The 23,831-nt window shown below is 45.7% G+C and overlaps 1 protein-coding gene across 1 annotated transcript in view; it reads left to right on the forward strand.

The window, feature by feature from the left end:
• Nucleotides 1-23,831, forward strand: part of GLI2 (GLI family zinc finger 2) — a 39,640-nt gene that overhangs the window by 13,485 nt on the left and 2,324 nt on the right. Inside the window, exons 4-11 of the mRNA XM_010024492.1 lie at nt 1,667-1,880; nt 3,468-3,581; nt 6,961-7,092; nt 10,729-10,878; nt 14,418-14,582; nt 18,906-19,187; nt 22,267-22,603; nt 23,653-23,829. Of these exons, the coding sequence (XP_010022794.1) occupies nt 1,667-1,880; nt 3,468-3,581; nt 6,961-7,092; nt 10,729-10,878; nt 14,418-14,582; nt 18,906-19,187; nt 22,267-22,603; nt 23,653-23,829 (1,571 nt within the window). The remainder of the gene's footprint in view (nt 1-1,666; nt 1,881-3,467; nt 3,582-6,960; nt 7,093-10,728; nt 10,879-14,417; nt 14,583-18,905; nt 19,188-22,266; nt 22,604-23,652; nt 23,830-23,831) is intronic.

Below are 23,831 nucleotides of genomic sequence, written 5' to 3' on the forward strand. Positions count from 1 at the left end.
GATATTGCCATTAGTAACTGTAACATTAATTTTATAAGTTACTTTATCCAGCAGCATCATTTAGAAATTGACTGTGAAATCAAACATAATGCTAACTTAAACAAATTACAATTCCTTGTCTGGTAATTGTATTTTTCTAGTCTCTTCACTTGTCATTAACCAGGCATACCTATCGCATCTTATAATCAGATTTTAAGCTTTTCAGGGTAGCATCAGGTATTTTCAACAAATCAGTAGAATGCAGTCCGATCCAATGGTCAGTTACTGGCCTCTGAGGAAATAATCAAGTAATACTAAAGAATTTTAAATTCTTCTCAGTGTTCTAAAAGTGTATCTTGACTGTTAGGAATTGTAAAATGGTCTACATGTATAACAGGAGAACTGTCAGCAATTTAGGGTGAAAAGACTTTTTTGTTATTATTTTAATAATGTCTTAGTGACAGGAATGAAATCCTTTCTCACCCGCTCAGACCCAGATCCTAGTGGCACTTCAGAAAGTCATTTTTAGACTTCACTGTAACATAACAAATCTGTGCAGCAGCCTGTCATCACACCTCATTTGCTGCAGTGCATTTTTAACTCCCAGAGCTCTTTTACACTGTAGTGATTTTTGCCCTTTATTCTTTTGGTCAAGTTGTCATTAACTGGTTTGGAACAGAAATACTAATTGTATGGTCACAAGCAGTAAGTATTCTCCCTAAAAGCAAAATCGGAAATGAAGCATATTGCTAATTATGGTCCCATTCTCTGAGCATGTACACCAAGGGCAGTGTTAGTGATGTGAGAGAAAATATTGTGAGGGTAAAGGTTCAGGGTGGCCATCTCTTAAAGGTGGCAAATATATACAATTTTGGGGCTGAGAGTCTGTGGTTTGTGCGTCACGTGCCTAGAGTACAGAGAACAGAACGTCTCCTGTGCTTCTCCATCTCTGCCAAGGGGACTCAGTCCTGGAGTGAACCCCTTCTTTCCAAAAGCAGAGTCTCATTTTTAATGCTCTTAACTGCTGCATCCTGGCTCAGACCTGTTGCTTCCAGTTAGCTCCCAAGCAGCCAGGAGCTGGTTGTGTGTCTGGTCAGCGCTGACCTAGATTGGAGATGAACCAGTGGCCTACATATGAAGGGTGACATATTTCAGCGGTCTCCTGAGCCAGCACTCCCCTCACCTTAATGCAGAGTAAGTTGCATGGTTTTGGACAATGTTAAATGGATAGTTACTCATCCCTGCTGTGATCTGTGCCAGGTGAGCCAGGTGATGTTGTTTTTTTTTATATCCAGAGTAACATAACCCTAAGGTTCCGAGTCTGCAGAATAGGTCTTCCTGGGAAAACCTGGGAGCCTTGGGGGTTGCAAAGCCAGATGTGTCCAAGTCCCATCTCTTCTGCACTCGCTGCCAAGGGCTTTGGTTGTTTTTAAACATAGGAAGAAAAGAAATTACAGTCAGCCTGATACATGGGTCAAAATGGTTCACAAGTTTGCTGAGGCACACATGACATAAATCCTGTCTTTACAGTAAAGTAGGATGTCAGGCTTGTTGTGGCATTGAAGACACCTAGCTGAGCCACTGCAGCCTGTCTCCTGGAGCCTCCAGGAAGCCAAACTTGCTAGCTGATGTGAGAAATACTGTTTAAAATAATTCCTCATCATTTTTCTTCTTCCTATTGCTGCAGCCCGGCATTCAGCTTCCCCCACCCCATTAACCCCGTGACGTACCAGCAGATCCTGACCCAGCAGAGAGGCCTGAGCTCAGCCTTTGGACACACTCCTCCCCTGATCCAGCCATCCCCAACCTTCGCCCCACGTCAGCACATGGCGGTCATCTCTGTCAACCCACCGCCTGCGCAGATCAGTAGCAACAGCAACTGCATCTCTGACTCCAGCCAGGTAGGGATGGCTGTCCTGGCTCTCTCTTTGAATAGCACACAGAGAAGTGGGGGCATGTCCTCCATGGGATGAGGCCTTCATGGTGGCTTTGGGATTTCTACCCCATCTCTTTTTACTCATGCTCTTCCTTTACATTGCTTTTTCCTCATCCTGGCAAAGCATTTCTGGACTAGTCATAGCCAAATTTTTCACCCACCTCCCTTCCTTGCACATACATGTACCTACCTATGCAGGAAGCAAAGGCCTTGATTCATCAAAGCATTGCCATTGTATGCACGGTCATCTCAGGCAGCACATCTTCTTGAATACATGTTATGTGCCGTTGAAATCAAGGGAAATTGGCACATGCTGGAGTGTTTTGCCAGATAAGCACCTGAGCACTTTGAACCAAGCTTCATCAGTTCCTTCATCAATCCTTCCTTCCTTTATTCTACTGATGTGAACCATGTTCCACACCTTATTCCTTTCCTCTTTAACAAAGTGCATCTTACCTAAGATGTCTAACCTTTCCACTTATCGTTCCATCTTCTTCAATAGCTTCTCTCTTGGGGTATCCCTGCTTTTGGTTAAGGTTTGCAAAACCAGGGACCAGCTTTTGAAAACTAGGAATGCCATGATGTGTACGAAATCCTGCACGTCAAAGGTGTCCTGGCAGTTACATGTGAGTTCACACAGGCATATGCATGTATGCACAAGCCCTTCACATGCACAGGGCTAGTGAAAATGTCTAGCACATTTTTAATCATTTTTCCTTCACATTTTTCATTCCTTGGAAGTTTGAATTGCAATTGCTTTTCTCCCCAAAAGACTTACTTCACCTTATTTCACACCCATTTCAAATTGCTGTTTTAATTGTATCATACTGAACTATTCAGACTGGTTTATTGTTTTAGTGTTTCTCATGGCTGCTGTGCTGCAAACTCTGTTTGTTATTGAAGGTTATGTGATTGACTGGCTTTGTTGTCTTCTTAGAAACTGGATACCAAAATAATGTGACTGACAGGAGTTATGCATCTGTTTAATAACTTGCAGGATCAATCTTGAGTAATTAGCAAGAGTGTATTTAAAATGTTAAAGTTCCAATTTTATGCACATACAATGGGATGTTTTTTCTCCTGAATTTGTTCTAATTTTTTAAGATCTTAGCAAAATATACACATAGCCTTTCATGCACCCAGCATGTCGAAGCCCTCGCACATAACCAGAGCTCCTCTTTCCCCAGGAATTCATTTTCTCAACAAATCATTTCATCGTATTGAGAAATAAAATCATGGCTTTGGTGGATGTTGCGTAAGGTTTTGAAGGCTTTGACAGGGCCTGGATCTCTCTGAAATGGAGCAGCAGCGGCAAGACCAAGCTGATACTGCCCTTGACTCTTCCCTCTTTTCCATCTCTCTGCCTTGCACAAACCCACATGGGCTAATTTTCATGTGAAACCTGGGCCAGCAGGCCAATACTCTGTTGTCTCCAGCCACTCCTGAGGTTCAGCCTTCACTGATTTTTCGGTTTATTTTTAATGAGGAGTTGGGCTGCAGTCTGTCTCTCATCCAAAACCCTGATGTCATATCTTCTGGTTTTCTTTCCTAGAACAAACAGAGCAGTGAGTCAGCCGTGAGCAGCACAGTCAATCCAGTAATTAACAAGCGCAGCAAGGTCAAGACTGAAGTCGAGGGCTTGCCCCCAGTGTCCCCAACCACACAGGTAACCTTCCTGGTGCGAGAGATGTTGTGGGGCTGAAGCTGTGAGCTGCTGGGTCTTCTTGTCTTTGGGAATGATACTCCTGACACTTTTTGCTGCAGGTGGGAGCAAGGCATCAAAGTCTGCCAGGCAGGTGGGGTGTCTCTTGGAGCATAGAGCCCAGGAAGGTACAGGGCAGAGCTACAGTGACTGAATGAAGCATTCAGTGGGTGCTTGGGACTCAGCTTGTTGTTGCTGTGCTCAGACAGAAGAAAAGGAGAGAGGAAATAATTCAAATGCGATAGTTTAAAAATGATGTCTGAGGTTACTGTGCTGCAAAGCAAGCAGCATTAGTGTCTCTGAGCAAACATAGATTATGAGGGAATCTTGCATGTAGGTAGAAAGCTTGCAAAAAGCGGGACAACCTCTTGATTCAACAAGGAATTGCTCCTAGAAACATCTTTTACACTGGTGGCACAACATCTGACACCAAGAAGGGCCCAAAGGCCTTTGCTTTCTTTCTGGAGCTCTGTGATTGCAAACTGTTTAATGGCTGACAGTATCCATCTGACCGTCCTTTATCACAACTGTAAACTATCAGGAGTGCTCTGGGCACTTCATTTTCATGAAATATTAGGCCATGTTATTGTCAAGTGAATGGAAGAGTTGATGACAAATTTCTCCTTCTGCCCTGGTTCAGGAGCAGGTCTCAGCATGATGCATGGGGACAGCAATGTGTGCAGTCATCAGGGGGTTGGTAAAATTGATGAAGATAGCATATCAGGGAAAGATAAACATGCTGTAGTCAGCACTATTAGGGCAAAGAAGCACCTCTCTGGAGCTTTGAGTTTAGGAGTGCATCTACATGCTGCTGCAAAAACACATGCCCTAAAAAAACAATCTGGCCACCACCCAGGCTAATAGGGCCATATGTTTATTTCTTGCAGCAAATTAAAAAATATTTGAAAGCCATCACCTGCTTTCTCAAAGCATCTATAGCAGAGGAGCTGCTCTCCTCAATGGCTGTCATCCTTTGTTCTGTGCTCTAACATGAAGAGGCGTGTGCCCCACCTGAGGGAGTGCTTGGGTAGCATCAGCCCAGCCCACCCCTGCAGCCTTGCCCCAGAGTTTCATCCACTGGGTCAGATGTGAAATAAGTGCTGAAAGAAGGGGAGGAGTAGTTTAAAGTGGTGCAAGGAAGTTTGATTAGAATACCAAGGTGAAATTAAGCGAAGGATATAGTCAAATAGTTCCTAACAAGAAGTCTGTGAAGTAATACCCCAAGGGAAACGTAGGCTTCATGTCTTGCAGCATTTCAGTATTGACTGGGAAATTACTGGAAAGCACCTTGTAAGAGACAGCCCATTCTTGGCAAGGTTAAAAGACTGAATATAGTGGGTGTCTCCTCTTCAGTTGGTCTAAGCAGTAGCAACTTGTTAAGTTTGGGGATTCCTGTTCTGCAGGAGACTGTGCTGTAAAGTTATGGTCAGTTAATTATTGACTGATACATTTTTTTGCAGAGTATAAAGCTCATCCATTCCCAAAAAAGCATGCACGTGTGTGTTTTGTTTTGGAAATGCTGTACTAGAAACGACTCATGTGAGTTGTGGTTTGGGTGTTTAAAATCCTTGGCCAGACAGTACCTCCCATGACGGCTTGTACTACAAAAAATGCAATCCAGACAAGATTTGTGGAACACAGTGGAGCACCAGGCATGAGAGACCTGAATTAGTGTGCTCTTGTGATACCACAGTAGCTCCAGTACAGATTCAGATTAATGTTGAACTTGACAGAAATGAAACTACGCAATCCTCTTCAATAAATTAAAATTATTTCAATACCATTTTTCCAAAAGAAAGGATAAAAATATTGGCAAAACAAGATTTTTAGCAGAAAATTTCACTTTTCCAGGGACCGCACTTTGCCTGGAGAGAAACTTTTCAACAAAAATAATATTCGAATAATGTTCACAGCTCAAGCAAATAGGAATTGCTGGGGAAAAAAAAATGAATTGCTCTTTGAACTTTCTCAGGCTATTGCTCTGGGCTTTGACACAGTTTGAATCTCCAGAAGTCTTTCTGTAAATCACTACAAGAGCCTCCTTACTTTTTTTTTTTTTAAAAAATTAAGAGCTAATTAAAACAAATCTCTTTTTCTCCATATCTTAACCTGTGAATTGAAAAGTCAGAGCTGGCATGTATGTCATGAGCTATTTAATGAAAATTGTTGAACTTTTGTACAGTACCTCTCACTTCCCAAATCATATAATGTCATTAACTCATGGCAGCCCCTCAGTAGGCGTTGCAAAGGTGTTGGTGGGGAAGGAGATGGCAGCCAGATAGGTCTGTTTGGGCAGGTCAGAAGCAGTTTGAAACAGGTCTAGCTGTGTCTACGCACTTATGGGGCCAACTGGAGCAGCAGATCAAGAGGAACAGCGTCTGATATGGTCAGTCACATCCTGGAGGCAGGATGCTCTGTGGTAAGCAGTAGTAGTAATTGGGAGGAAAAGGAATGAAGGGGGTCAAAATCTGCAGGGTTTTGTAGTGCTAAATTGCTAAGCCAATGTTGGCTGCTGATTGCTTGACAGTAGTGAAAGTGTCTGATGCATGCAGAGCCAACAGTTGTCCTTACCTCTGAATTGTACTAATTACGTTGTATGTTATATTGTGGTGTAGCTGCCCATGCTTTAATCATCAGAGCAGCCATAACAAAAATCTTCAGTGCTTCATTTAGCACTGAGGAGCTGGCTAGAGAGAGAAGCTAAGGAGAGAGCTCACACCCTGTCCAGCAGTGAAGCAACTCATTTATGAGTCCATAGCCCCCAGAGCTCTGCTCTGCAACCCACTCTTCACTGGGTCTTGCTCAAGCTTCCCGAATTTCCCTGTCTCAGAGGAGTGCTTTGAGGGCTCCCCACTTTGTCTTTGTGGAGCGCTCTGCAGGCATAAATCTTTGGATAAGAATTAGGTATAACTTTCTCATCTATTCAGAGATGCAGAAAACAGAAACCTCTCTCCACAACCCACATCAGGTGAGTGTGGTAACCATGAGGCTCTGACTGCTCTGTTGTTTCTTCATGCTCGTATTTCCCCACTGCCCCCTGATTAGAAGTTTTGCTCCAGCAAAGAACACAAAGGTCAAAAGACTTTCCTGGGACTGCCCACTACCTGGCTGGAGCCAGGCACTGCTGAGACCATGGCTTCAGGGTGTTTCGCATCTTGTCATTAACTCTGATCCATTTCTACCAAAACTCTGTTACTCATTATTTCACAGTAATCAAGAATGTTGTGTTGCCACAATGAGCACAGTTTTGTGATCAGTTGATACCTGCCCTATAATCTATGAGTGACGGGAGAATTCAGATGAAAGAAGTTCGCCTTATACAATGCACCGTTGTGTGTTGCAGGAGCATCTGACAGACCTGAAAGAAGATCTAGATAAGGATGAATGTAAACAGGAGCCTGAGGTTATTTATGAGACGAACTGTCACTGGGAAGGGTGCACGAAGGAATATGACACTCAAGAGCAGCTCGTCCATGTGAGTAATGGTTGGGAGGAAACCCCAGTGATAAATTTGGGTTTCTGTGCACTTGTCCTCATTTTTTATCACTAGCTGCTGTACAGCCAGAGCTCACTCTGGGAGCTACTAAAGGTGCAAATCAGAGATACGGTGTGTAAACACTGCCAAAGCAGGTCACTGCTCCCGAGTTTAGCTGCAAGAAGCCTTTCATAGATTATTTGATGTGCTCTCTTCTCAGCTGCTGAGCCTGCAGTTTCCGTCTCCCTCGTGCACAACCGAATGACAGAAGGCTCTGTGCAGGGGACCTGATCAGAAAATGGGGAAAGAGCCTGAGCCCTTCCCTCTTTGCTGGCCGTATTTGCTGAGCCTCCCCATGTACCTACACTAGCTGTGGGTCAGGGATCACCCATACTGTCCTTAGTCCTTGTCTAAGCCATGAAAGTCTTCTATGCTGCTGTGACATGAACTGTGGAGCCATATCACTTAAGGGCTGTTAACCTGCTCAGCTCATCTCTCCCACAAAAATAGAGCACTTCCAGAGTCTGGAGACATGCTCCAGAGTCTCTATCAGGGCACAAAATATAGAAAGTGGGTTGATTTTTTAAAAAATTGGGAAATAGGGCTTCTGTAATCACAGTGATGTCCCCAAACCAGTGTCAAAAGTGCTCTCTGAAGGATTCCCAGACCAAGTCATTAATCAGATTTTCAGTTCTAATTAATTCCAAGAACCTTTTGTGTGCTCTGATTCACCTGAGAATCCACCATTTGGTTTCCTTTGGTTTCTGGGGTCAACAAATCACTCAAACTCTGAGTGAGTGCCTGTAAAATCAGACATGAACTGTGTCTGAGCCCCATCCTGCCACCAGCCCAGCACCCTCCCAGTCCTCATTTTGGGTCTGTGGTGTGAGCCCCATTTGTTTGAAGGCAGCCCAGAGCTACTGGGAATTCACCAGCCCCGGCAATGCTGCTGTTTGCAGAAAAATCTTGGGATGAGCAAATTTTGTGACAGGACCTGCTACCTTCTCCTTTCCCTTCAGCCTTCTGCTCCTTGCCTCAGCCAGGTTCCAAGCCAGCTAGGGGCCACCCATGTACAACTCATGTGTAGCCTTCTTCCTGAGGGCTCGTGTCTGCTCTCATCCTTTTTTATATATCTTCATTTTAGTTATGTTTAGACACCACCAAGTAGGCATTAGTCTCCATTTCCCCAAGCTCAGCACACAAACATTGTCAGCCCAGAGGGACCACATTCTAAATGATAATCTGGGGCATGTGCTCTTCTTCCATCTAAGGCTAGCACCTGCCCACCTCTTGCAGAAGTCACTGGTTCAGTGCACCAAGTCCTTGAGTACAGACAGATTTGGAAATGGTTTTCAGGACCAAATGAGTGATAAGGTGCTTAATGGCTTGCATACTGCATGCCACAGGGCGTTGCTTTTCTGGGGTTAAACCACAGCAGCCCTGTCATATGGGCTGGGCTCATATTTGTTCAGCAGTATTTGTGCGTTTTCCTCTCAGACATAAGAAAAACTCTTTACCCCTGCCCAGAGCAAAGTGCAGGGCAGATCCAGGCAGCTCAGCACAATTTATTTCCAGAGAAAACCCAAAGAAAAATATTTGAAAGAATGTCTAAGATTTTCCTAAATTTGGAAGGTTATAAAAACAGAGGCTTCTGTACTATGGTTACTAGGAACATGGGGTTGCGGATTTGGGATGACCAAAATATACATGAAAATGAAATACAGATGTTATGGGCCAACTTCTGAGAAGGTGGCATCCCACCATGCATGGAAAAACTAGTTTGTCTGCAGAGCAAAATACCTGGGTGTGGAAGGTCCGTTCTCCATATATAGTGTACAATGTGCTTGTAAGAAAAGCAAGTGTCAACAGGGAGCAGCAGGAGTGAGGACGTATTTTTGCAAGCAGCACTGCTTCTCCCAGCCTCAAAGGTCACGCTTAATTTGGGAGAAACCTAAGCAAAGCCTCCAGCCAGGTGGGGGTTTGATGGGGTCTATGGAGCCATAGCTGAAGAGTGGTAAGTTGTGCAACTGCTCCTCCACCGTGTGATGGGAAGCAGATGTTGCCAGTGTGTTAATCAGCCTGAAGAGAGGCTGCAGTCCCCCTCCCATGAATGTGTCTTCCTCTGGCCCAAACAGGACCAAACAGTGAGCTTGTGTACTCCCCAACTGCTAGCATTGCCATGCGTAGTCTTGGTTGCAAGTCGGACTGACTCCCATGCAAACAGAGCCAGGAGATGTATCTTCCCAGTCTGGTCTGGATGTGGTTTAGTATGTCCATGGTCTCTTGGGGAGTTACCAGATTTCCACCGAGGCTAAAATCTCACACCAATGTTATATTATAAAACCAGACGTATAGGCAGCTGAGGTCCAAACCCAGCCTCCCCTCACCCTCCCAGCGTGCAGCTTTGGCTCTCAGTGTTTACCCATGGTGCCTGATGGACCAGCTTACCACCTTGCACCTTGTCCCTGGGTAGACCTGGTGCCCCAAGCAGTAGGTCCCTGTCCCAAGGCTTGCGCCACTGCACATAAAATACTGGGGCTGGATTCGGCTGGGACCATGAAGGTCAGTGATTCTGTTTCAATGTGATTTTGTGTCCTCATGCTGCCTCGCCACCCCAGGAAAGCCTTATCCTAGGCCGCAACATCTGTGCCTGGCCTTGGCCAGGGAGATGAAGGCGGGCACTGGAAAAAAATCTCAGTGCAAAAAAAAACCAAAACAAAACCCAAACCCAAAGTGGTTTATTTTAGGATTTCCTGTCAGAGAACGTCTGCTGAAAACACAGGAGCGAGGACAGACATTATTTTTGGCAGCAAGACCCCATTCAGATAGACAGGGCTGCCACGGGAACAGCGCTGCTGATGGGCTCATCTCCGGCTCTGTTTATTTTCAGCAGGGCTTCATCTGCCCTGGGCTGGGAAAAAGTGGCTCTCATTTTCCTCCCAGGATGGAGGAAGGCAACGTTCTGGGATTGGCTTTTCACCACCCCAGCACAGGATTTCAGGGACGCAAGTAATTAGCAGTAATTGAGGCTGCCGAGCTTTCCTTGGCGCGTAGCTCGCAGATGTTGTCATTTCCTGCTAGCCTCCAGTGCTGGGCAGCAGGTGGATGTCTTAGGGCCAGCATATGGGCTGACGCACAAGCAGGCTTAGAATCACAGAGTCATTCAGGTTGGAAAAGACCTTTAAGATCGTGAGTCTAACTGAAGCTTGTCTCTTCCTCTCCCCCATGGTCCAGCAGCATGCCAGGAAAGGGTCCCAGCTGCATAAATGTGGCACAGAAAGGTTCAGCAAAGATAAAAATGACTCCATCATCCTCTCTAGCAGTGGCATCAGGCAGCCCCAGAGACATCAAGAGGGCTTCTTGTTCCCTGGCACTATGGGTCCCCATTGTTTTTGCAAACTTCCTGCTTATGGCTGCTTTGGACCCAGTGCCCGGCATGCTGGGTGCTGTGCACCTTCTCCTGGAGGACACACCAGACTGCAGAGCTGGCTCCTGTGTCCCTGGTGTTATCTGTGCACCTGGGACCCAGGTGCAGTGCTGGACCACAAGCACTGTGGAGGCTTTCATTGTACCGTGAGTGCTTTGCTGGCAACAGCTTTTCTAGGAGTGACCTACTTCTCCCTTCTCTCTTACCAGCACATCAACAATGATCACATCCATGGGGAGAAGAAGGAGTTTGTCTGCCGCTGGCAGGACTGCACACGGGAGCAGAAGCCCTTCAAGGCTCAGTACATGTTGGTGGTGCACATGCGAAGGCACACCGGAGAGAAGCCACACAAGTGCACGGTGAGCTGGCAGGGACACGTAGTACATCTCAGCTTGGCAAGTGGGCCTTGGACTTTGGTGGTCATAGAAATGTGTGTGCAGACACAAGCACGGCTGCAAGCAGGGCTCTCCCAAGGTACCTGCTAGCACTGTGCTCAGGGCCAGTGCAGCGGTCTGTGTCTGTGATAGCATTATAGCTACTTGCAGGTTACACCATGGGGACAGGACAAGTGGTGAAGGAGGGTGGTCAATATGTTAGTAGGCAAAAATGGGTTCACCTGAGAGATCCAGAGTGACTCAAATCACTTAAGGTGGAAAAGCAGCCAATTTAGTTGTTTATGTCCAAGAAGGAAATCCAGTAACACCATGCTGTGGGGAACCACCTAATCCTAATCATGCCTAACTCAGAATCACACAGTACTGCTGCTGGGGCTGCAAGTTTCCCTCATCAAGTGTTCTCACAAGCCTGTTTCCAGCCTGGAATGCTGGGCCAACATCTCCTGCCTCTGCTTTCTTAGTCCAGAGGTGAGGTCAACCCTTGGGTGCTTAAACCCAAAGAGATGCTCAGTCCCCAGACCTTCTGCATGCAAGAGGTACTGTACCTGGTGTTAAACACTGAGAAGAAGCATGAAGTGCTATTTTGTATCTCAGCCCTGTAGGTACCATTCCTCTAGCACATGGGAGAGCAGGGCTCATCTCCACCTCGACCTCAAGATATTAAAGCGCTTATCTGTCCTCACACATGGAGTCTCCCACCCCACTCCTGCATGACATGGGGAAGCCAAGGATGCCTGATGGGGGACACAGAAGAGAAGCAAGCTGTAGAGTTTAGTGGCTGTGACCAACTGGTTGAAGAGGTGTTCACCATCTCTTTTCATACACGCTTCAGCCCTTTTTCCTTCTAAAGGTCCATCCCTGTCTTTTGATATCCTCTGCTCCCTGCCTTCTCCTCCTGCCAGTTTTTCATGCCTCCTCCACTGTCAGCATTACGCCGTTCCACTCCCCAGAGTCTCAGGGATGAGTCTCTCTTTCTGCTCAGCAGATGTTTGAGCCCTCCTCCCATATCTTCCTCCTCTTCTTCTGCATTAGTCACTTCCAGCCCTGCTCCCTCCCTGGCTCTGCCCCAACTCCTGCTTACAAATATTAGGATGTGTACGATTTGCTTGCTACATGATTTACTTTATCAATCTTCCAGCCTTGTGTTCATTTAATTTAGAATATAAACTCCCTGGGGCAGAAGGCTATGTCCTTTGTTACCAGTCTTCCTTAAACGTATCAAGGGATATTGATCATCGTTGTGCTACAAAGTAAGCAGTGAGATAAAGTCTTGCCTGGCTGTTGCTGGTAGAGGGGCTCGGAAGACAAAAAGCAGCAGGGACTGCATCCTCTTCAGTGTTGTAATGGAGCAGGAAAAAGCACTGCTGCACAATCCTACCTCTTTCAAGCCTCAGCTGTGTCACACTAGAGCAAGGTTGTGTGTGTTTGAGTCTCAAGTCGTCCTCTGCTTCCTGGAGAACTGCAGTCCTTCCACGTGTGCTGTGTTGCAGCAACTCTCCCTGAACTGGAGCACCACCGGGTCTGTCAGTGATTTTTTTCAAAGTGCCATTTGTTTCACACAAGAAGTTTGTGGTGTGCATAAAGCTACAGATGAGCCCAGTTGCAGCCTGGGATTTTGTCAAGGATTATTTCAACAGATGACAGCCAGAACTCCCACTGACATAATCAAATCCACACGTAAGAGTGAGAACGACTGCTTTGAACATTCACGGGGTGCTTTGCTGAGAGGATCTTATTTGAAAATGTGGCCTCTGCACTTTTGCTCTTAATGATTGTGCATTTTTGTGTCAGTATCTAGCAAAACCAGAATGGACGCATAAGTTGCCTCATGCTGAGTTCCCTTTGTTTTCCAGCAAGTGGAATTATGTATTCCAATAACTGTAAGCAACTTGAGTTGTAAAGGACTCTTTGTACAGGGCAAGAGAAGAAAGGGATATACCCTACTACCTCAAAGCTGGGGCATGTTCTGTGGGCTAAATGGGCTAAAGTTGTCTGAAGAAGAGATACTGGATCCAACCCACCCTGACAAAGCTGTGGAAGAAATCAGCTCTTGCAGGATGCTCCTACTGTCATTGAACACAACTGGGTATCTCAAGAAAGTGGAGCAAGTTTGCTTTAAGTCCACCATCCCTATTGTAGACCTTAAAATTAAGCTTAAGTAACCCTACTTCTTTTCCAGCACAACAAAGTTAGATGGGATCAGCCTGTACCCATACGCTTAATGGGTTTCATGGGCTGCATGTCTGCCTTACCCCTTAGCAGTGGAGATGAGTCCTATGCCCATGGAGTACAGACAGGTACTGTTGCTATTGCATGTACCTGCTTTTGACCTCTGCTCCAAAGGGCCAGATCTTTGGACCCATAGAACCACACAGCTGCCCACAGGGTAATCAGACACTTTTCATGACCTGTCCTGCTGTGATGCCAAGACTCAAACATAGCTATGTGAAGTCCTGTCACATCTGGACTGAACTTGCAGACGATTTTGAGTGATCTGACTAAAATGCAGTACCTTGAGGCTTGCATACATTACAACAGAAGAAACTACTTGTTGTTTAAAGTGTGTTTTAAGGTGCTTGCTTAGGAAGTGCAACATGGGCTTTTCAATGCTCCTAGCTGACCAGTGAGTGCAGCATTTAGCTAGAAGAGAACCTTGCATTTCTTAAAACTTCTTCCAGTGTTTGTAAGTTCCCACTTGTTTGGTCAAAAAGTGTTTAGGATGGCTTTCCTGGTTTGAGGTGAAACCGTCCCATGCTGCAGACAGGTGCAGGCAGAAGCCTTCAGCCCAGCCAGAGTGGAGGGTGGCAGGACTTAACATCACCCAAAGCCTCACCATGTCACCTAAGCTGCTCCTTCTCATTGTGTGGGCAACTGGGTTCCTTCCAGTAGGAAGCTTCCTGGCCTGTTCTGTCATCCAAATATCCATTTGTCTTCAAGACTGAGAGTTTTGTTTTTGAAACTGGCAATGTCAGATCACCTGACCACAGCATCCTCCAAGGGTAGATCCAAGCTGTAATTTGGGAAACTTCAAATCTTGCTAGATTTCTGCTTGTGTGTTAGAGAATGGTCTGGCCTTTCTAGTGCTGGTGCTAGTGAGGTTGCAAGGCTGGTCACACTGTCAAGAAGCTGTCAGTTGTCTGGTGGGAGGGAGAGGTCCTCTGTTTCTGAGTGTGTTAGCTGCGGACAGATGGCAGGAGGGGCTAAGAGAGCCCTTGTAGGAGTGGAGGGGTGTTCAACCCTGCTGGATAAAAGAGTCTCTTGTTGAAATGTCAGGTGGGTACCCAACAAGAAGCAGCACCTTAAATATGACTCACTGCTGAAACTCTCAGCCAGCCTAGGGAAGAGAGTTCTCCCAACAAAGTGGATGTTGTTCCCTAAAACACAAGTCCTTTAAAGGGAAGGAAAAAAGGAAGAATGAGAAACAGATGAGAAGGGTTTAAGCAGGGGGAAAGTAGAATTTCTCTGGTTAATTAATCACTCTTCCTATGTTTTTTTTATTTTAGTTTGAGGGTTGCTCCAAAGCCTATTCCCGCCTGGAGAACTTAAAGACACACCTGAGGTCCCACACTGGAGAAAAACCCTATGTCTGTGAACACGAAGGCTGCAATAAAGCCTTTTCCAATGCCTCAGACAGAGCCAAGCACCAGAACAGGACACATTCCAATGAGGTAAGCCTGGGCTCACCACAGCTCAACGGAGGCTAGGGTTTTTTTATTTTGCTGACAATAAACATACACTTTACACGCTGGACTCATGTAAAAAGAAACCTACTGTAATGAGAGGTTTTTCTTATTTTTTAATGAGATTTATTTTGCTGGAGAGCCAGACCACATTAGCTTTATATTTATGAAAGCCATGTTTAAAATCATAAACAGATGTTAAAGTATGCAAACTTTTTAATTGGGTTTGGAAATTAAAACATGAATTTTCCAAATTTATAATTCTTAATAGTGCAAATAGGATTGTACAGTTGTGCATGTGGTGTTTAATATTACTGTGGAACAGACTTGCAGTAGTATAACTGCTACTCTGGATCCTGACGCTCTGGAAATAATACTCCTTCCATCGTTTGATGTACAATGATAGAGCACAATGCAATGCTTTGTTAACCTTGGCTAATTAAGACTTAGTATTAGCAGTTGCGGAGCAGAGGAAATTGCCTTTATTGTAACGCATGTGATGGTCTGTTGCAATCAACCACAGCCGACGATTGAAATTTATATTACCACTAATTAGCTGACAGGGAAAGAAAAAACAACACTCCAAAGTTCTAATAGTGTTTGCAGCCATGAAGAATTCAGTGTGTAGCCTAATTTGCAACAGTTAAATATAGACTATTGGAGAATGGAACACAATTGACAGGGGTGACAGCTTTTTAAAGTGATGCTGTGTCTACAAAGGGCTTGTTGGGAGTATTTCTATATCTGGCATAACAGGAACCAGTGATAACCAAAGCTTTTTAGGTTTCAAAGATTCTGTTAGAGTCAGATTAAGAACTTGAAGTCTAGGATACCATTCCATGCTGTGTGATGCTGAGATGTACCCAATGAATGACCCAGATCCCAGTGTTATTTTAATTGGTTTGGGTATGAACCCAAATGTCAGAATTGTCCTTCACCACTCAGTCACCTCCCCAGAAGGACACAGGTTAAAATTAATCCATATCCACACTGGCACTGGATAGTTTAGGACTAGTTTAAGGCTACACCAACCTTGAGGCCAGGAGGGACCAACACGGTGTGCAACCTCCAGTTCACTCAGCAACCTTCAATCCCAGTGACTGGTGTTCGACTAAACCATCATTTTCTCTCTGTTAATGCATCTTCCCCTGAAAGGTAGGCAGCTGTGATTTAATCTCACACTTCAGGTATTATAAATTGCTTGTATTCCAGCCCTGGATGCTTTCTCTGCCTTTCTCCAGTGTTGGATCCAATGTCCCTCTTATTGTTGCCAACTCCACCTCATAACACTACAGTGTTAAGTCACTCTCCATCTTCTTTCTCATAAGCTAAATAAGTCAATCAAGCCACTGAAGATTCCCATTACTGCAGCATTTTTTCCTGTCGTTAAATCAATTTTACATCTCTCTCCCATCCCTGAGGATTCTCATGTGGATAGATCAAGCCTACTGGTACAACTTTCAGTGCTGGATAGAGACTCACTCTGACCAGTTTCTTCACACTGAAGCAGTACCTGAGCTGGTTTTTGCCCCTAGATCACTTGAGCATTGCTCCCTAGAGCTTTTCCAGGATCTTTCCTAGGCAGGCCAGAGTTTCACTTCTTATTGGGCCACCTCGTGTCCCCATGTCCCTACATGCAGAATTTTGGCTTTGGCTGTATTATTAAATGTCATTTCTTTGATGGAATCAGTTTCCCAAGTGATCCAGATCAGGAACTGCACTAGATTTGGGATGACTTCTCACTTTTTCTGAGCAGAGCTTGGACACAGTTGAAGGTCTGCTTCTTTGTGTTCCCATTGTGCAAGAAGGTGAGGCTGTAGGGGGAGCAGCCAGTTCCTTGTCTACGGTGCACCATGATCTAACATGCTGACACTTGGCACAGGCTGCATCCAGCAAGACATACTAAAGACTCAGGTGACAGATAGAGGTTTCATCCTCAGCTGTTGCTTTCCCTGGAGGATGCCAAAGCCTTCTCAGATGCAGAAACATCATAGCCACTAGTGGAGGATTTGTACAAGACCAGCTGAGCCTTACGACAAGAACTACATGGCACTGCATGATCCTACATTTTGCAATCACGCTCACTGCTGAACTGCTGCTGTTCAACCTTTCTTAATGCAAACAGGCATGCTTCAAGACCTGTGGGAGATCTGTAGGCTGTGTGTAATGGTTCTCTGGGCCATATATTTGACATCCTTTTTTTGAGGAACATACAAAATGATCCTTTGCGACAGATGGCATCCCTCATGGCAAAGCTCACTGCATTGGGCAGCAGTCCCAGGTGAGAGTCCTGCAATCAGCTGTGGCCATGACAAGTGGGATAGCAAACTGCACTGCGACCTTGGCTCTCAAAACCACATGGATGCAAAGCAGGAGTTTGTGGCTGTGGATATTTCTCATTACCCATCAATAACTTTATCGTGGTTCCTAAGTACCTACTACATATTTCCCTCAGCTTGCATTGTTAACATGGGATACACTACAGTTTCAGAGTTAGTCATTCATGAGTCCTCTAAGGGAGAAGTTCCAGGTTCCCTGTATTTGTCTCCATCATTCTGTAGTAGGATGTAGGTGTATGGTCCAACCGTGCTGCAGTTCAAGGCTTGGGATGTATTACCACACTGGCTTTTGTTTGACTGCTGAAATGTCCTATGTGCTGTTTCATTTTAAACTTTCAGTGACTATACGAATCCCTTCAGGGGATACCTTCAAAGTTACTCCTGGGAAAAGGGCTTTCCTCCCATAACCGGTCTCCAGTGCATACACAAAAAACTGGCACAAATTCATAGCCAGCCAAAGACTCAAGAGTGACATTTTCTCCAATTCAAGCTAAACACGGGTAAAATTGCAGAAATTCATTTTTGCTGAGTGCCTCCGGTTCTCCCACCCTAAGAAGTGTCATGTTGTATGTGTATGGGAGTAGGAGGAAGGCATCTGAGATATCCAAATTGTTAACTTCACTAGGGCATACACTGCATTAGATGTTAAAACCTGGGTAACGTGGGATATACGAAGGCATGCCAATAAAACAGCAGTTGTGCTCAGTTCACTTGCAGGAGCTATGGCCTGATGAAGAGGGTGGTAATGTAGGTGGAGTGTCTGCTGTCCAAGCAACAGTGATTGTGTTACCCTAATTACCATAATTGCTATAATGCTAAATGGTTGCATGAGATTCATAAATGAACTATTTTACCTTCTATGCTTTGGTATACCGAGCCTTAAAATATATTTAATATTTACATCAGTGGAGTGTCACAAGGATTTAGTTTGCTCAAGTGATGTGCCAAGATCATTCATGAAGCATGCTACTGAATAAAAAACAGACTTCCAATGTTTTTTGTGTGATGATGTTGGCTTTCTCCAAACAATATATAATCCTTCGTATTTTTACACTTAAGATTCTGGATGAAATTACAAAACAGATAAAAAAAGAGAATAGGAATGGTCATTTAGGGTAGCCTTCAAACAACATCCTTCTTTTTTTTTTCATGGACCTATCCTAGTGCATTGGCAGAAAAATACTTGGAGTAGCTGTGAGGCTGAAAGTGGAACTTGTCATTAATTCAGAGCTTCCAGCGCACCAGAACCAGCTCAAACAACTGCAGCACTAATACACTTTGGAATTGGAAACTCAAAAAAAAAAAAAGTTAAAAGAAGAAGACTATCTGTTCGCTGACTTCTGTTTTCAGAAGCATGGCTTCAGCCTTGTTTTCCTGTGGCAATCAATGATTCATGAATTCGGGACTAGAGTGCTATCGTCTGAAAAAAGCATTGCATGCCTGTGGTTTGTTTTGCACAATAACAGATTTCAAGGTGACAGGTGCTGGAGTTGTATGATAGATTGAGTAGGGTGAATCCAGTCTGGCTTGGTTTCCCTGGAATTCCATCAGCCAGAAGATCTCAGATATTTTCTCAGTGTAGACCCCACCTTAGCAGAGAGAATGTGTTATGCCCAGTCCCCTACATCACCTCCCTCCCATCCATAATCAGGAAACATTCCTGTGGCCACCCAGGCAAACACATACATGGGAAAGTAATCTTAGGAAAATATTTTGTGAATTCTTAGCTGTCTTTCAATCCAGAAACTGAAAACAAGGTGTTTAGCCAACATAAAATGACTGGCCAGGTCTGTGTGGATCAGCAGCAGTCCATATATCACATCTTAGAGATCCCAGTCTTACAGAATCCTGCAGAGCAGATGCTCCACATTTTGCTGCTGCCAGCTGCTATGCTCATTGTATTTGCTTGGCCCATACGCTGGAATATTTGGACTTGTTCTAAATGTAACCCAAGATTTGCTTGTATTGACAGAAACCCTACGTCTGTAAAATCCCTGGCTGCACGAAGCGGTACACAGACCCTAGTTCCCTCAGGAAACACGTCAAGACTGTGCATGGGCCTGATGCCCACGTCACGAAGAAGCAGCGCAATGATGTTCACCCAAGGCCACCTCCACTCAAGGAAAATGGGGACAATGAGGCAAGTGCCAAGCAGAGCAGCAAGGTTTCAGAGGAGAGCCCCGAGGCCAACAGCACAACAAGGAGCATGGAGGATTGCTTACAAGTCAAAACGATAAAGACGGAGAATTCTGTGGTAAGAGCAGTTGCTCTTGGTAGAAATTATGCGGCCCCTAGTTTCTCCAACACGAGGACATGAAGTATTTGCATGCCGTTTACCTCTCTGGGCAGTTTCCCTTCACCTGCCAACACCCTAGAGTTTATGTCCAGAGATGAAGCTTCAAGTCACAGAACAGGCCAGTACATTTTGTGCCTTCCTACCCAGCATCACAAATGCCCACTCTTGTAGTCATGGGGGCTCCGTGATGCCCAGTGTTGAGCTTGGTCTCCCTGTGCTGAGTCAGGAAGACTCAGGAGTGTTGTGGTCAAGTGAGCTTTACCTAACTCACCGTTTTAAACTGAGCAACACTTGAAGCAGAAGTCCTGGCTTAAGCAGTCCCTTTTCTCCTCCTCCCTGTATCTTTCACTGTTTTTCTTTCCAGGCTGCTGCTGCACAGCAGTTTTCCTGGCACAACTTTGTTGTGGGCTGTCTGATGAAGCGAGTGGGGATAAAAGTAGCTGGTTTACTTTTGTTGGGATCTTAAAGCAATTTCAGTTCCATACTCGGAAGAAAGAATCTCTGGGGTTGGCAGGGACCTCTTGTGATTGTCTAATCCAACCTCCCTGCTCCAGCAAGGTCACGTAGTGCAGATTGCTCAAAGTATGGGAGTATTATAGTGTACAGGAACACATGACTCCCTACTGCCACAGAAAATTGTAGTGGGATGATGACGCAGAGAAGTGAAAACAGGAATAAACATCGGAGCAATGCCGTGGCCCACAGAGTACAGGCTTGCAGTCAACTGTCTGTCATGCTTTACAGCCCCATGAGTGGCCATCAGCTTAAGCAAAGACCATTTATCAGCCTTCTGGCCATTACAGCACCTCCTTAGTAGGCAATTACATGGTGCTAATGAGGTGTGTACAGTGATGGGTCCAAACACACTCAAGTCTCTTCCTCCCCATACAGGGAGCCCACCTGCTCCTCAGCACACCACTGCTGGTGGAGGAGATGGATCATTGCGGCACACAAGTCACTTGCCTTTTGATGTTTTTCTTCACCTTCATACCCAAAAGTTCTGGTCTGCTGCACCAGCTTACAGGAGGGCAGCGTATGGTCTGGGTATAGCAGTAAAGACCTTCACCTGCAAAGGAGGGTGTTCCCATTGTCCCCAGACTTCTCACTAGAGCTGAAAGGACTCTGAGCTCTAAAGTACATATTTTGTTGATCTGAATCCAGGCTAAAAGATTATTATTCCTATGAAACAACATGCCCTGAAGCTACAAAGATTTTTCTCAAAAATGTTAAGGGATGTGTTGTTGGACAAATTACTAATAGCAGCATGTTTCAGTTGGGGGAGTTGTGGATTTTCACATCCAAAGTGTCTTTAAATGACTAAAGGAGCAGTTTTACTGTGAGGAGGCTCTGTGTTGGGTTACAAAAACTGAGTGTGAGAACCACTGGACAGAATGACCTCTCTCTAATACTCTTCCTCCATGTGTTTTGTTATTTTTTTCCCTATGAAAACACGGACACAATCACAGCTCCCCACCCTGTTTCTCCTGAAGGTGTGAGGTTGTTTTCCTAGGGCTCTGTGCTCCCGGGGTTGCAGCCAAGCAGTCTTTCTGGCAGCAGGGCCATGGGTTGGATGTCCCCTGTCTGCTCTCCCCATCTAGCACTGCGTACTTCACTTGTGCACATCTAACAGGCAGCATCTGACCTGGCAGGCCCATGTCCAACTCCTGCTTCCTGGTTAAGGTCAGGGTGGTGGGAGGGGTGAGATGTTTCACTGCTTCCCATCACTCCGAGGGCCATTGTTTTGACCCATTTTTGGGTCTTATCCCAGACACATAGAGATGAGTGGGAAGTCTCTCCTAGGGTTTTTTATCTGGGCCCCTAACAGGGGAAGGCAGGGAAGGTGGGGTACAGGAGAGGGGGGGAATATTGGCAATTTGTGTTGTATTCTGCACTCCCCTCTTCCTCCTTTTACTAACATGGTCCTTTCTCTTTCTGCTGTCTTTGTCCTAACAACCTGTTCTTTATTCCCACTTACCCTTCCTTACTCTACCTTCCTAAGGACAGTCGGTACTAAGGTGAGCAAAGAAATCCTTTGTATTAAAATAGCTGTATAAAGCATGGTCTCCTGCAGACCTCCTGTCTCCAGCTAACCCCTGCAGGGTGCAGGCAGAGGCATGCGGAGCAATGGGGAGGGGCAGGGGATATTTGCTTGAGTGCAGAAAGGGGGAGGACACAGTGCCTGAGGATTTCGTTTGACAGCTTTCTCCCAGCATCTCAACTTGCTATTAAATCCTGGGATTGCAATCTCTATCATCCCAATTTAAGGGCAATAAAGCCATCAGAGCCAGTCAGCCCTGCCCATAAGGGCTGCTACAGAGCAAAGTAAAACACTGCATCACCCTGCACTCCCACTTTGGCCTGAGGCAAAGTATGTTGCCTTTTCAGCACTCCCATTTTTGCTGGAGCATGGGCCTGGAGCAGAGAAGCCAAGGCATCCTGTCTGGTAGCAGCAAGTTCAGACCATTTAGTGTCTGCTGCAAATAAACTACTCAATGTGATATGCAATTCCTAATGTAAATGAAATAAATATTTATGGTGCTTATCTCCCTTATCTGCAAGTGGGAGTTTGAAAACAGTGAACCAGGTTTTTATCTGGCTGGGAAGTTTGTCAGCTACCCTAATTATATGTTAGGGTATTTTAAAGACAGAAATACGTTGTGTCTGAAATACTTATTTCTTGATCTTATGTTAGATAAGCTGGTGCTTGCTGCAATATACCTTGCACAACCGGGTAACTTGCTGATTTTCTTCGAGAAGCATCTGTCTTTAATCTTTTGGAACAGCAGCATTTGGATTCTCTCCGTCCTCCAGTTGAACATACCATAGTTTTTCCAGCTGTGGGGTGCTGCCCTGCCCTCCTCCCCCAGGGAAGGTGCCCCTGCCCTCTGGTAGAGCTGAGATCCTGCAGCAGGGTAACAAGAGAGGGGAGAGCCTGGGATAGGGCCCAGCATGTGGAGCCTGCTGGGGATGTTGGGCTCCTAGTTTCTTTCCATCCATGTTTTCACCTGCCCAACTTCCTCTCTTTTCCTTCCCCAAGATGTGTCAGTCCAGTCCTGGTGGCCAGTCGTCGTGCAGCAGTGAACCGTCACCCCTTGGCAGCACCAACAACAATGACAGTGGAGTAGAAATGAACATGCATAGTGGGGGAAGTCTGGGAGATCTGACAGCATTGGATGACAATGCTCCTGTTGTGGACTCAACAGTCTCATCTGGTAATTCGACAGTCAGCCTGCACCTAAGGAAACACATGACGACGATGCAACGACTTGAACAGCTGAAGAAAGAGAAACTCAAGACAGTTAAGGATTCCTGCTCATGGGTGAGCCCAGCTCCACAAGCCAGAAATACCAAGCTGCCTCCCATCTCAGGAAACGGTAAGTCCTGGGCCTGGGTCATGTGCTGTAGGAACCCTCCAGAGTCTGATTCAGGTTTCATAACCAAGAGTCTGCCCTGGAGGAGGATCATTTCTTATTGCCTCTGAGTCAGCCCTTGCTGGATAGAGATGTCAGGTAAAATGCAGAGCTTGGGTGTAAGCACAGCCATCTGGTGATGTGCAACAGAAGCCCAGATGCTGAGTGCTACAGAGCTATGAAGGGAGGCAGAGGTTTTGGTGTCCTTGTTTCTGGGCTGGCCCAGAACGCAGCCACATCTGTCCTAGTGGCAGCCGCAAGACTGTTTGAGTTTGTTCCAGCAGTAACAGTTCCCCTAGGGCCAATGTGCCTCCTGCATTGGAGACGGCTGGAGCACAGCAGCAATCCAGACAAGTCCTCTATCCCTGATCTTGCTCTGACAGGCCTTTCGTCACTTCAAGAGCTCCTGGCTGTTGCCTAAGGCTTCATATGCTAGTTTCCCACTGGCTGGGGATTCCTGATAAAGGCATTTTTGTGATCCCTTCAGTGCTCCTTTAACTTTGCCAGGAAGTCCGAAGGCATAGGGCCTCGGTTATACTAAACCTTGGGGCTTAGTATATTGGAGCTTCTTGGTGTACTCTGGGGAGAGCCTTTGAATGTCAACTTTCGGGCTCTCAGCCTCCTATCCCTGACTGCTGTGCATCTGTCCTAGCGAGCATCTGTGGTTGTAGCTATGTGCTGTCCCTGTGGCTCAGGAACACCAGTACTACATTTTCCTACTGAGAGAAGCCCATGTGGCGGCACTTTCTCAGCAGCTGAGTATCAGTGGGGTACACATTGCAAAGACTCTGCAGCAGAGACTTCTTGTCTTCTCCCCTCAGTCTTCTTGCTCTTTGTATATGGACATAATGCTGGAGAAGCTTTGAATTCACTGGCAGCAAAAGAAATACACTATCATTCCCATAAAATATTTGGGGGTGGCTTTGCATGTCTGTATTTGGCACTAAGAACACTACGAAGTGAAAATTTCTCAGGTAACTGAACCTTTTCCTTCCCTGTAACCTTTCTCTCAGGCTCCATTCTAGAAAATAGTGGTGGTTCTTCTGCTACGCTCCCTAATCCCAGAATAATGGAGCTGTCTGTCAATGAGGTTACGATGCTGAACCAACTCAACGAGCGCCGTGATAGCACAACAAGCACCATCAGCTCTGCCTACACTGTCAGCCGTAGATCATCAGGGATCTCCCCATAC

The sequence above is a fragment of the Nestor notabilis genome, unplaced genomic scaffold (genome assembly GCF_000696875.1).
Source record: "Nestor notabilis isolate BGI_N333 unplaced genomic scaffold, ASM69687v1 scaffold17591, whole genome shotgun sequence".
NCBI classification, from domain to species: domain Eukaryota; kingdom Metazoa; phylum Chordata; class Aves; order Psittaciformes; family Psittacidae; genus Nestor; species Nestor notabilis.